The sequence below is a fragment of the Homarus americanus genome, unplaced genomic scaffold (genome assembly GCF_018991925.1).
Source record: "Homarus americanus isolate GMGI-L3 unplaced genomic scaffold, GMGI_Hamer_2.0 scaffold16430, whole genome shotgun sequence".
NCBI classification, from domain to species: domain Eukaryota; kingdom Metazoa; phylum Arthropoda; class Malacostraca; order Decapoda; family Nephropidae; genus Homarus; species Homarus americanus.
In genome coordinates this window covers 7,318,458-7,331,637 of record NW_024729259.1, presented here as the reverse complement: position 1 = coordinate 7,331,637, position 13,180 = coordinate 7,318,458, and the positions used below count along the sequence as shown (strand labels likewise).

The window sequence follows — 13,180 nt, the reverse complement described above, 5'->3', positions numbered from 1 at the left end:
GACCAGCCACGTCCTTCCCCTCCCCGACCTATATCCGATGCTCGATTCCATGTCCTGTTGCAGACCCTGATCCGACCTGGCCTCCACAGAAGACCTTGCAGGACTTAGGTCTACTGTTATGACCCTGAAATCCTCGTTAGTTACCTGGACTCGCTCCCGCCTGCTTACAGAACACTCCATGTGAAGGTCTAGATCCAATTGAACATTTTGACACGGAGTTGAAGTATAACATTCCCGGAGACTCACTCTCTCACTCTCTCACTCTCTCTCTCTCTCTCTCTCTCTCCGTTTAACAAGCACCACGACACACAAACAAATTAAACATTCTCGCAACGAAACAAAATAAACAATTCTCTATTAAGTTTTAATTATTCACAAATAAATATCGTAAAATTCTCAAACTTCATCGGACGATTTTTTTTTTTACTAATGCATGAATAAATATGTAGCTGGAATATGTCAACTCATAACATGCATAATTTCACCCCGAGCTTGAGCCAATTCATGTGTTTACTTTAGGCAAAATCAGGCTTTAATCTCATGGATGTATTTGTGGGTTGTCAATTCCATTCCCAGCGTTCACCCGGCGACGAGGACCCACATCAGAGAGAACCACAACGAGGTCTAATAATGCTGGTCTAAACCCGTGTTATTGTGCACCCTCAGAATTCACTGTGGCTCGAGAGGATAGGGAGGAAGGAAGGGGATAGGAGAGAGGAGAGATGAGGGTGGTAAGAGGAAGGAAGAGGAGGAGGGAGAGTCAACATTCATTGTGTTCCCAGTGTGTCCAGTGTGATAATGGTGGTGATAGTGGTGGCAGTCCTGGCCAAAACAGAGCGATGGTGGTGTGGCCCGGAGGTTCAAAGAGGACAGGAAAAGAGCAGGGCACGAACCTGAGATTGAAGGATTGAGGAAAGGAGGAATAGAGAGGATGAAAGGAGGAATAGAGAGGAGAAATAGAGAGGAGGAATGGAGAGGAAGAGAGTGATGGGAGGGAAAGAGGGAGGAGTGGATGGGGGACAGGTGACCTACATGAGCCACGAAGCATGTCCAGGCGTCGCCCTTTACTGATAACAGCGGTGATAAAACTCCCTACACAGACCTCCTCCACCAGCACCCCGACACTCAACATCGTCAAACACAGTGTATGGAAAATAAACACGACGGCCAGTCAACTACACCAGTCAGCTACACGACGGCCAGTCAACTACACCAGCCAGTACACGACGGTCATAAAACTACACCAGTCAGCTACACGACAGCCAGTCACCCCGACACAGTCAGTTACAGGTGCCTTACACAACAACCTGCCACAACACACACACAGCATCGCCTCACACAACTTAAAGAGAGTAAACCCGGCTCCTCCTCACTCAGTACCCGATCATGGCCACTCTCGAATTGATCATGATCCACACTAGCCCCAGTCCCCTCACCCACCAAAACACCTTATAATCCACACCCAACCACGCACCGCCTCACACCGTCACCAGATAAACTACGCCTACTTTTCATCTCCAGTAATTCACCCTTTCCTCACCCCCTTCTCTCCCTTCCCTCACACCGTAGTTAAAACAGCTCAACGGGCCGTGACAGCGCGATAATCTCACCAAATGACTCTCTTTATGATCAACAGGCGGGTGTATTATCCCTGGTGAGCTGGAGAGGTTGTGAGGGAGGGTGAGGGTGGAGGGGGGGTGAGGGTGGAGGGGGGTGGTGGGTGGGGTGGAGGGGTGGGGGAGGGGGTGGAGGGGGGGTGTGGGTGGAGGGGTGAGGGTGGAGGGGGTGAGGGTGGAGGGGTGAGGTGGAGGGGGTGAGGGTGGAGGGTGAGGGGTGGAGGGTGGAGGGTGGAGGGGTGAGGGGAGGGGGTGAGGGTGGAGGGGTGAGGGTGGTGAGGTGGAGGTGGGTGGAGGGTGAGGTGAGGGTGGGGTGAGGTGGAGGGGGAGGGTGGAGGGTGAGGGTGGAGGGGGTGGAGGGTGGGTGGGGGGAGGTGGAGGGTGGAGGGGGTGGAGGGTGGAGGGTGAGGTGGAGGGGTGGGTGGAGGGGGTGTGAGGGGTGAGGGTGGGGTGAGGGTGAAGGGGGTGAGGGTGAGGGGGTGGGGTGGAGGGGGGTGTGGGTGGAGGGGAGGGTGGGGTGAGGGGGGGGGGGGGTGAGGGTGTGAGGGGAGGTGAGGGGTGGAGGGGGGGGGGGTGGAGGGGGAGGGGGGGTGAGGGTGGAGGGGGGGTGAGGGTGGAGGGGGGGGGGTGAGGTGGAGGGTGGGAGGGGAGGTGGGGGGGGGTGGAGGGGTGAGGGGTGGAGGGGGTGAGGTGGAGGGGGTGGTGAGGGTGAGGGGTGGGAGGGTGGAGGGTGGAGGGTGGGGGGGGGGGAGGGGGGTGGAGGGGGGGGGTGGAGGGGGAGGGGTGGAGGGTGGAGGGTGAGGGGTGGTTGAGTGGAGAATGGTGGAGCCTCACTTAACATGGCCGCCTCTCTCCATCTCAAGTATTTAATTACAACGTCGTCCCAGGCCTGCACACGGCTATTACCCTCCCCATCCTACAAGACCCTCCCCAACATTTTTATTCACCTGTTCTAATTTTTTCTTCTTTATCCTAAGGAGTTAATTATGCCATTATCCTAGAAGGGAAGGAAATCTCCCCGGAATTACCCCTCCCCCTCTCATCTATGTTAACTAGGTCTCCCCCTTACCCCTACACCCCCCCCCTCCCCTCCTCCCGAAAAAAAACTCCTAGCCTCAGCAAGAGTTAATGTGAAGGAATTATTTTAACCATAATCTTAGTAGAACAGTGTTAAGTCACCCTCACTCTCAGACACGTGTTCCCTGGGAGAGTAAGAGGGGAAGTACACCTTATTTCTTCATCTTAGGAGAATAACCTAACCTCACCTGCCGTCTTAACCACGAAACTTCCATCATTTTGACGACTAACTACATCTTATTTCTCACAGTAACTTGCAAAATACAACACAATTACGATCTATATCAACTCCAGCCAACACCCAGCCTTCAGACACACACACACACACGCACGCACATACACTCGGTATAAAATCTACCGTTACAATTCCTGCTCGAAACAATCTGACACTACAAACGAAGTGTTTCAAAAAGGCCCACCAGGCATTCCTATCATTGGTAGCCGTGCGCGTGGATGGGTTCGGCCACACGTAATCGGAACTCTATGCCTCATTTCTCCATGTCGCATACACATTGTGAGCGGTGTTGTAGCAGCCTAATATTGTGATTTATGTAATTAGTGCTACCAACATTTCCTGATATCTTACATAAGGAATGTGTATGTTATATGAACTGTGGCGCTAGTCGGATGTTTCGGAACAGGGCAAGCGTCCTCAAATGGGGGGGGGCAAGTGTCCTTATAGGGAGACGGGCAAGTGTCCTCATAGGGGGCGGGCGTGTCCTCAAAAGGGGCGGGCATGTTTCCTCACAACATTAAGTTCTATTAACAGAGACTGGGGTGTCCTCTTAGTTACCGGGTGACCTCAAGCTGCTGCTAGGGACGTGCAACAAGTGTTAGTTATTAGGATTCCGTGAAGGTTAGAGCCCCTACCTTAGGTCACCTGTTGATTGAACACCTTAATGCTAGATTAGATTAGATTAGATTAGGTTAGGTTAGGTTTGTATAGCGTTAGGGTCGTTAATATTAAATGTGAAATAAGCTGAGGGCTTATTTTCATGTGATCCATTAATTTCGTTTAATAAACACAACATCAGCACCACGACTCACTCCACCATCTGGCCAGTGACCCACATAGACCCTCCTGGAACCTAATATTGCATTACCTTAACAGGGCAGAGTGGAAAACACACAGCACACATGAATCTATTAACGGGATACCATGATTTATGAATACTTGGCAAATCATTATCCTACACCATCAGGTCTTTCCTAAACCAATTTGAGATATACTCGTGTCTTTAGATGCTGCCGCCAGTCTTGACATGGTGGCCCCTAGGTGTGGTCCCCGATTTACTTTAAGTATGCCACACTATCAAGTCCATGTATTACAGTATGTGACCTTTTTTTTTTAGTTCACCAAATGTTTACGGCACTTTTTAGTTCCCCTCGGACTCACTCTCTACACCCAGGACAACACGAAGAACCGAGCTACAAGACTACAACCCATCCTGCAACCATCCACTGTTTCACGCTTCTCCACACCGGCATTATTACCATCTGAGACGAATTACTAATACCGATTACCCAGTCCTGAACTGAGCCTAAAAATTCTCCTTTGAAAAACTGAACAATCACAGGGAACATTGGTCAACGAGGCGACCACGTCAAGTCTCTTTCCCAGACAGCTTCAGTGTGGTCAGCGGTGTTTAACCTAATAGAGGTAGAACTGACAATAACTGGTGTAAACATGGCGTGGTATTCGTTCCAACCACCGCAGTCCGGCTACTTCTTCACCTCGGTAATTAACTAGACGAGCCCGTGATGTAGTCCACGAGGGAAAAAAAAGCTGAGTAGCCGGCGGGAGAGACCGAGGAGTGCGGGAGGCGGAGTGCGGGAGGAGGAGTGCGGGAGGAGGAGGGCGGGAGGAGGAGGGCGGGATAGGGGAGGAACCAGATGAAGCGTGTTCAAGATCTGAAAGTAGCGGCGGAGGTGGTGGTGGTGGTGGTGGCGAGCGCGGCCACAACGCTATCTGCCTCCTGCATTTGGCTATCTGGCCTTTCATCAACCCGGCAGCCTGGTCAGAGAGAGCCAAGGAGGTGGAACGACCCCCCCCGCCCACTCGTTACCCTCCCATCGCCCTTCCCACCACCACCACCTCCCGTCATCCTCCCACCACCTCCCGTTACCCTTCCACTCCCTTCCGTCACTCACCACCACCACCCTCCACCACCATCACCCTCCATCACCACCACCCACCTGGGTGGGTGGGGGGGGACGGTGGAATGGTGGTGGGAGGGGTTGGAGTGGCGGTGGGAGGGGTTGGAGTGGCGGTGGGAGGGGTTGGAGTGGCGGTGGGAGGGGTTGGAGTGGCGGCGGGAGGGGTTGGAGATAAAGGAGGTTAGATTGTGAATGGAAGACGCTGGAAGGCAAGATAGACTGGACTTTCAAAATTCGTGGGAGTGTGATTGTCAAAAGCCTTCCACTGTGACCTCCAAACAAGGTTGGTCATGAGCTTTAATAAAAGATAAGGGAAGCTTGCAACACCCTACACCAGACATGCATATTGCACTGTAAGATCTGCAACATAAAGGAGAGAACTCCACACGTTACAAAAGTTGGTTTCTGGTGTTCGTGTAGCGTTTGGTGACCTGAACTAGGAAAGTCGTCGATGTATGATACACAAACAAAAAATAAAACACATGGGCCAACTTACTAGTGTACCGACGCACAAGTTTCAAATATTTATATGGAAACATAAAATTCCTAGACGTAGAAGGCACACAATATTAAAAATTCTCTGCAACACCACAAAGATGCGAAATACTCACCCTTCTGGTCGATGTAGAAGACGCCGCGTCCCTCAGAACCCACCAGGGAATAGGTGATGGCGGCGTCAGCTGGGTTCGGGTCCCCGTCGACGGCGCTGTAGGTAGCGACGAGGGTGTGGGGCGGCGAAGACTCCAATACTATGGTCTGCTCCACGTCCTTCATAAACACCGGCGCGTGAACATTCTCGTCCACATCTACCACCTACGGGCGGAGAAGGACGTCAGTCTGGAGGTCGTGGTTAGGACTATTCTCTTCTATCATACACTAGCGGGTTACTTATGTCTGCCTTACTGCCACAATAACGTTAGCTGGCCGACTACTTACTATGGACTGAGGAAATAATTTCGCTTTCTTTTTACTTTACCAAAATACTTTGATAATTATCTCCAGGGCTAGTTAAGATTAGACTGGGGCTAGCAGGGGCTACCTTAGGATTTTATTTGTTTACCTGCAGGCTACCTTACAACCACATATCAGCAAGCTACCTTACACCCAATTATCAGCGGGCTACCTTAAACCGCCACGAACATTAAAATAGCTAATTCAGCCATGTATTACCAGCAGTTATACGGCTTACTACTGAGCTATATAGAGTAGCCATGCTGAAGAGGTTTATCTAAAAGCAAGCACGTCTCCCGCCAAGGGTTGTGACGTCAGTGCTATCGTACATCCTCGGGAACTTGAGCAGTCAACAGTCAATCTATATCATTTCCCCCCGATATGTGCTAGGAAAAATATTTAACTGCTAACTGCCTTTGGCCTGTTTGATAAAGTTTATGAAAAATAAAACAAGTTCTGTTCGTTACCTGTATGATGACGTGAGTTCTGGCCGAGAGTGGCGGAGTGCCGTCATCAGTAGCACGGACAGTGATGTTATAGGCGGGGCGAGTCTCGTAGTCCAGACTTTTGGCCAGTCGTAGAGCCGCCGTGTCCTCGTCCAGCTCAAACATGTCCTCGTAGCCGCCCACGAGAGAGTAACGCAGGCGAGGAGAGTCCGGGTCATGGGCTGTTACCAGGGTGACCAGGGCGCCCTCAGGAAGGTCTTCTGGGACACGCACGGCCGTTGATCGCTCAGTGGGAAACACAGGAGGGCAGTCGTTGATATTGGCCACCTGAATGGTGACGTAGGCATGGGCTGAGCGCGCTCCGCCGTCAGACGCCACCACCCGCAGCTCATACACGTCGTGGGTCTCGTGGTCAAGGGGCCATGCCACGCTCAGCCGACCTGTGACGGGATCTAGTCTGAAGTCTTTGGTGTCCGTAGCCAAGCTGTAGGTCACAACACCGTTAATGCCCTCGTCAGGGTCGTGGGCCCGCAGTTCGTACACACTCGTGCCGTTTGCCACATTCTCTGGCAGGAAGAAACTATAGGCGGGCTTGTCGAAGTCAGGTGCATTGTCATTTTCGTCGACGAGAGTGACGGCAATTTGGCGATATGTAGAACGTTGCGGTCTTCCCAGGTCATATACGGTTAAGTTGAGGTTGTAGCGTGCAAGTCTCTCTCGGTCCAGCAGTCCCGCAACCGTCAAGGACCCGGTCTCCATATCTATCATGAACACAGATTCCTCGTTGCCGGAGGAGATGGCATACACGAGGTGGCCTGGGTAGCCGCTGTCCTCGTCATCGGCGTCAACCTGGAGCACCACCGTGCCCGGGTCGCTGTTCTCTCGCACACGAACCTCCAAAGGCAGGAGTAATAGTTCAGGCGCGTAGGCGTTCACTACCGGAGGAGGAGGTGACAACAAGCTGATGGGGTCATCCCGACGATTGTTCTTAGCAGCGCGCGCTAGCTGCTCAGCGAGACGTTGAGCCACACCCATCTCCCTGCAGTCCAGGGATGCCCAGGAATCAACTGTTGGACTCTGCTGTCTCACCAATTGGAGACGGAGCGCCAAGGTATCGGCAAAATGTTGGCCGTCAGTTGCTGTCACGTTCAGTAAGCGTTCTGAGGCCGTCAAGTCCTGTAAGTCACACGTCAGTGTTAACACTCCAGTTGTGGAATCCAGAGAAAAGCAGTGGTCTTCATTACCGCCCACGATCCTGTAACTGATAATATTTCCTTGGTCGAAGTCTACAGCCGAGAGGGTAAACACTTCTGATCCCAGCGGAGTAAAGCGGTCGATATAACCTGTACAATCTACCCGCTCAAACTGTGGCCTATTATCGTTGACGTCTTCCACGTGCACCGTGATGATCTTCTCACTCTGGCGACGGTAGGGGGAGCCCCAGTCTGATGCACGCACCAGCAGTCGCCATGTGCGCCGCTCAGTTTCATAGTCGAGGGCCCGGGTGGTGCGCACCTCGCCTGTAAAGTGGTCTACCGTGAAAGGCACATCGTCGGCGTTGGCTAAACTGTATGAGACATAACCATTCTCCCCGGAGTCATAGTCCTGTGCCCTCACCTTGGTTACCCAGGTGCCAGCGGGATGGTGTTCTTCTACGCGCACAACACCTTGAGGTGCAACAATCATGGGCGTGTTGTCGTTAGCGTCCATAACGCGAATTATTACCTTCGCTGAGGCCTGCTGCTGCGGCTGGAGAAGGGAGGGGCTGGTAGCGCCCACAGTGAGAGTGTAGTCAGTGCGAATCTCAGCATCTAGGGTCGCCCCCGTGGTAATTACCCCCGAGAATGGATCCAAGTGGAACTGTCTTCCTTTGTTGCCTGCCAGTACAGTGAACTGGACGCGTCGTTGTGCTCCTGGTAGCCAGGACCCTACTTGCAGTACCCGTGTGCCTATGGGGGCCTTCTCACTCACGGAAGCCTCGTACAACTTCTGCGTGAACACCTCTTCATGCTGAGGTCCTGGTGGTGCCGCCACACGCACCACCTTGTAACTGAACCGTGGTCGATTGCCTCCGTCAGTAGCTTTCAGTGTTAAGTTAAAGCCGAATGGCGAGTCGTTCCAGTCGATGGTGTCAAGAGCAGCCAGGTTAAATTCATTAGCATCAGATCCTGGCAGGATGCGAAACACACGGTCGGGGTCGCCTTCAACTATCTCTAGTGACCTGACCTCGCCACTGGGGCCTCGGTCTTGGTCCATAATGCTGATAATGGCGACCACAGCCAGGTGGGCGCGAGGCATCGACTCGGGCAACTTGTTCACTAATATCTGTGGATCATACACGTTTTCTTCAGTAACGTTGATGTAAAGTTTGGAGTGTGCAGGCCAGCCCCCGCGATGTTGGCGCCCGCGGTCCTGCGCCTGCACCGTTAACTCATACGCGGCCTGATCCAGGAAGCTGAGTGGTCGTGTGAGGGTGACCACCCCCGAGGTAGGGTGGATAGCGAACACTGACGTTGGGTGTAAGAAACTATAATATACTTGGCCGTTCAGGCCATCGTCTGGGTCCTCGGCTTTGACGCGCGCCACCGAGGCATGGAGGGGCGTGTCCTCACTTAGGCGCACGCGGTACTCCTCCTGCAGGAAGAACGGCGAGATGTCGTTGAGGTCCGTAATGGTAATAACCACCTCTGTGACAGCGCCCGGAAGGTCCTCCTTGGTGCCGTCGTGGCGGCGGTGCTGTGCTTTCACTTTGAGGCGGTACTGGTCCCGACTTTCCCGGTTAAGGAACTGGAGGTTCCCAGTACGCACCCGCAACTCCAGGAAAGAGAAGTCGCCGACGACGCGCCTGGCCGCCCTGAAGAAGTTTTTGTCATCACCCTCTGTGATGCGATACTTGATTTTGAGGGCGGGGTCAGTAGCATATATGCCCATCATGGTGTCGCTGATGACGGCCGTGTTGCCGAGAGCGTTCTCTGGCACGCTGGCATTGTACTGAGGAGCTGAGAACCGCACCAGCTCGCCCACACTACCCGCCGCACCCCCGCAGGTAACTGCTACTGCCACTACCACTGCCACTACCACATGTTGCCACCTCATACACGTCCTCATTACTACACTGGCTTGTGGGTGGGGCGGGGGCGGAGGTGGGCGGCCCCGCGGGTGAGGGCGGGAGTATGTCGTCTGGGTCATCTTGCCGGTGGGGCCGCGCGCCTGGTGTCCTTCACCATGCTACTCCACCTGCAACACAAACAACACTTATTACAACACTGTTTTAAACAAGCTCACTTTCAATCTACAGGTATAGCTGTGATGGGAAGGAAGTGACTATAATGGGAGAGAAACAGACAAGGTGGGAGAGGTGATTGACCATCAGAGGAGGGTGGAACAACAACAGCAATAATAGTAATAATAGTAGTAATAGTAGTAGTAATAATAATAATAATAATAATAATAATAATAATAATAATAATAATAATAATAATAATAATAATAACTACCAAACGTAATAGCCAAGTGTCTCCACTAGTTTCCAACGCTCATTACCACGTCAATAACCAGTCCTTCCTGTTACTGCTGTACCACAGAGTTATAGTACAGTATGGCTGGTCAAGATACGTGAATCAGCAGCGTTAATGGCTACCGAGGAGAGGCTGATACCCACGCCATGATTCAACCCAATGAGGAGACGACTGATGGTGTGGGAGGGAGGGGCGGGGGGGTAATTAAGGTAGGGCCAGCGTGGGGCTGCGTTATAAAACCCCTTCAGTCAGTCAGTTAATGCCTTCATGGACCTAAAAATCACAGGTAGAAATGTATTCGCCGCTACAGGTAATGAAATGCAGCTATCAAGTCCCCATTCGCCAATAACTCCGAACAATGTGCATCAATTCCCCGACAAAACTCCTGCACCAGGCATGTTACCCCGTCAGTAGTTGAGTCCAGTCACCTGTCGCTATACTCCACCCTGCAGGACGATAACCCGCGGGAAACACTGAGTATTGACTTCTTCTCTGATGACATGACGTATTTACAGACTATGTGTGGGATGAAAGGGGGTGGGTGAGGAGGGATGAAAGGGGTGAGGAGGGATGAAAAGGGTGAAGGGGGAAGAAAGGGGTGGTGAGGAGGGAAGGAAGGAAGAAAGCGGGGTGGGTGGAGGGAGGGAAGGAAGAAAGGTGAGGGAGGAAGGAAGAAGGGGGTGGGTGAGGAGGGAAGGAAGAAAGGGGTGGGTGAGGGCGGGAAGAAAGGGGTGGGTGAGGGAGGGATGAAAGGGGTGGGTGGAGGGAGGGATGAAAGGGGTGGGTGAGGGAGGATGAAAGGGGGTGGGGGGGGGAAGAAAGGGTGGGTGAGGGGGGAAGAGAGCTGAGGAAGGGGGGGGAAGAAAGGGGTGGGTGAGGGAGGGAAGGAAGAAAGGGGTGGGTGAGGGGGAAGAAAGGGTGGGTGAGGGGGGAAGAAAGGGGTGGGTGAGGGCGGGAAGAAAGGGGTGAAAGGGAGGGAAGAAAGGGGTGGTGGGAGGGGAGGGAGGAGGAAGAAAGGGTGAGGGAGGGAGGGAAGAGGTTATGGAGGGTCAAGAGAAGTGGGTGAGGAGGGGTGGTTGTGAACGACAGGGGAGATGGTAGGCGTAAGGGACAGACGGGGGTGTGAGGGGCGAGGGAGCAATGTAAGGAAAGGGGAGAAAATCTCTCTCTCTCTCTCTCTCTCTCTGTGTGTGTGTGTGTGTGTCAGGAAAATAGATAACATACCTACTGAACAGCAAAAAAAAAAAATACAAAAAATCTGAGAACGAGAACACCAAATCATAATAGGCGGAGGATAAGAGAGCAAGAGGTCCTGCAGGTGGTGGAGTCATCAGAACAAAGAGGCTCCTGGGTCAGCCTCAGTAATTACCCAAGGGTGAGGTGGTGCTGCTGCTACCCCCTAGGACACTGCACCGGGAGGAGGCGAGGAAGGATAAAGTATAGTGACAGAGTGGGGAAGATGAGGAGGTGGGGAAATGGGGTGATGGTGGGGAAGTGGGGTGATGGTGGGGAAGTTGGGGGTGAGGAAGGAGATGGATTAAGACTTGGTGGAGGAGTACGAGGGGAGATACTGGTGACAGACAACCTACACTCTCCGCCACTGACACCTGGCCAACTCGAGACACTCAACCATCAACAAGTACACCCCCTACCTGCATAACAACTACTACCACCACTATCGCCGCGGCACCACCACCGTCAGAAGGATCACTCAGGATGCAACAACTATCAGAGGACACAACTCATACACAGGGCGACTCTAACCTTATACCTCGAGTAAACAACCACGAATTTTGGAGTGAAGAGGAAAGGTCATACGAAGGATCACTGCAATATTTCAAACGGTTGTAAATGAACTGAAAAACACACAATGAAATAAAGCACACCCCCCCCCTGCATGAATAAAAATGAATTACTAAAAAATAATATGTAAATGAACACGTAGTAGTGATTCTAATTAATTTTTGTTTGTTTTGGTTTTAAAGAAAGTTTTCCCGTAAACTGAAAAACCTTTCGAGATAATGTAATACAGCCTCCCGCCCCTCCCTCCCTCCCTCCACCATTACCCTGGGACGTTCATGGCAACTCGAAACACTCATTTGAATCCCAATTTTATGCAAATACCCAATATTCAAATTAGATACATGAAATTGCTTGAATATTAATACTACCCTGGGCGCTGTGGTAAGGGGGGGGGGTCTCAGAGGAGCACCACCAGCATCTCTTTTTCCTCCCACTAATTACACCTGAGGAATGACCCTATACAATGTCTCCTCCCACCCCTCCTACCTGATACTCCTCCTGTAGTTTAACCCTTTGGAGTTCTGAAGGGCTAAATCATCATTATCGTCGTCAAAGGGTTAAACCATCGTCATCAAAGAGTTAAACCATCGTCATCAAAGAATTAAACCATCGGCATCAAAGAGTTAAACCATCGTCATCAAAGAGTTAAACCATCGTCATCAAAGAGTTAAACCATCGGCATCAAAGAGTTAAACCATCGGCATCAAAGAGTTAAACCATCGTCATCAAAGAGTTAAACCATCGTCATCAAAGAGTTAAACCATCGTCATCAAAGAGTTAAACCATCGTCATCAAAGTTATTATTGACTTGCTTCATCTCTGTTGTGGATCTTGTCAAGTTTACTCGAGTCTGGTGTTGTGACAGTGGTGGTGTAAGCCTTCCCTGACCTGACTAATGGATGTTGTTTTCACATGAGGGGGATATTTTTTTTCTTTCCAAGAGAGGGTTAACATAGCCAATGATAAGTTCTTCATCATCATCATCATCACTACCATCGTCATCATCATCCTTGTGTTGTGATGATATAGTTGTCTATATATATATTCTGATGATATATAGATTTTTATATAGTAAAGGGGCTTCATTAGATCGCCCTCTGGCAAGTTATGACCAACGGAGGTCTACTGAGTTCTGTGTGTGAAGAATATAAGACTTCATTCTACTTAACAGCATTAGTTTCATTTTTATCCTTCTGATTTTAGTGACAAGATAGTTTTAAAATTATTATACTTCCTGCAGCACAATTATTAATATTATTCAACAGTCAGTCAGTCAGTCAACAGCGAGCCAGAGCATTATACAAACTTTACCTCCAGGTTATTTTTCCCCACAAAGTTTAAAAGTAAATTACTCTCCCCAGGCAGCCTCATGGTCCTCGACGACGACGTGTAGTTTACTAACGCTGGGGGGAGCTGCGCCACCTGCACCCTCCACAGTTTACCTCACACCTGGACACACGTAAACAAAGGCAAGACAAACGCCGAGTACATCATAATGGAGAGGAAATATCACTAACTCGGTGAAAACAACCATGATGAGCTGTACGGACGTGACAGTGTGGGTGTGGTGGTGAGTGTGGGAGGGGTGTGGGAGGAGGAGTGTGGGAGGGGT

The 13,180-nt window shown here is 51.3% G+C and overlaps 1 protein-coding gene across 4 annotated transcripts in view; it reads right to left on the bottom strand.

Moving 5' to 3' along the window:
• The window catches only part of LOC121866494 (fat-like cadherin-related tumor suppressor homolog), a 205,712-nt gene that overhangs the window by 179,093 nt on the left and 13,439 nt on the right, over window positions 1-13,180 (bottom strand). For all 4 annotated transcript variants that reach the window (XM_042366219.1, XM_042366220.1, XM_042366221.1 and 1 more), the window contains exons 2-3: window positions 6,269-9,484; window positions 5,462-5,663 (exon numbers count right to left, since the gene is read on the bottom strand). In XM_042366219.1, coding sequence (XP_042222153.1) covers window positions 5,462-5,663; window positions 6,269-9,436 — 3,370 coding nt within the window. In that variant the 5' untranslated portion in view covers window positions 9,437-9,484. The remainder of the gene's footprint in view (window positions 1-5,461; window positions 5,664-6,268; window positions 9,485-13,180) is intronic.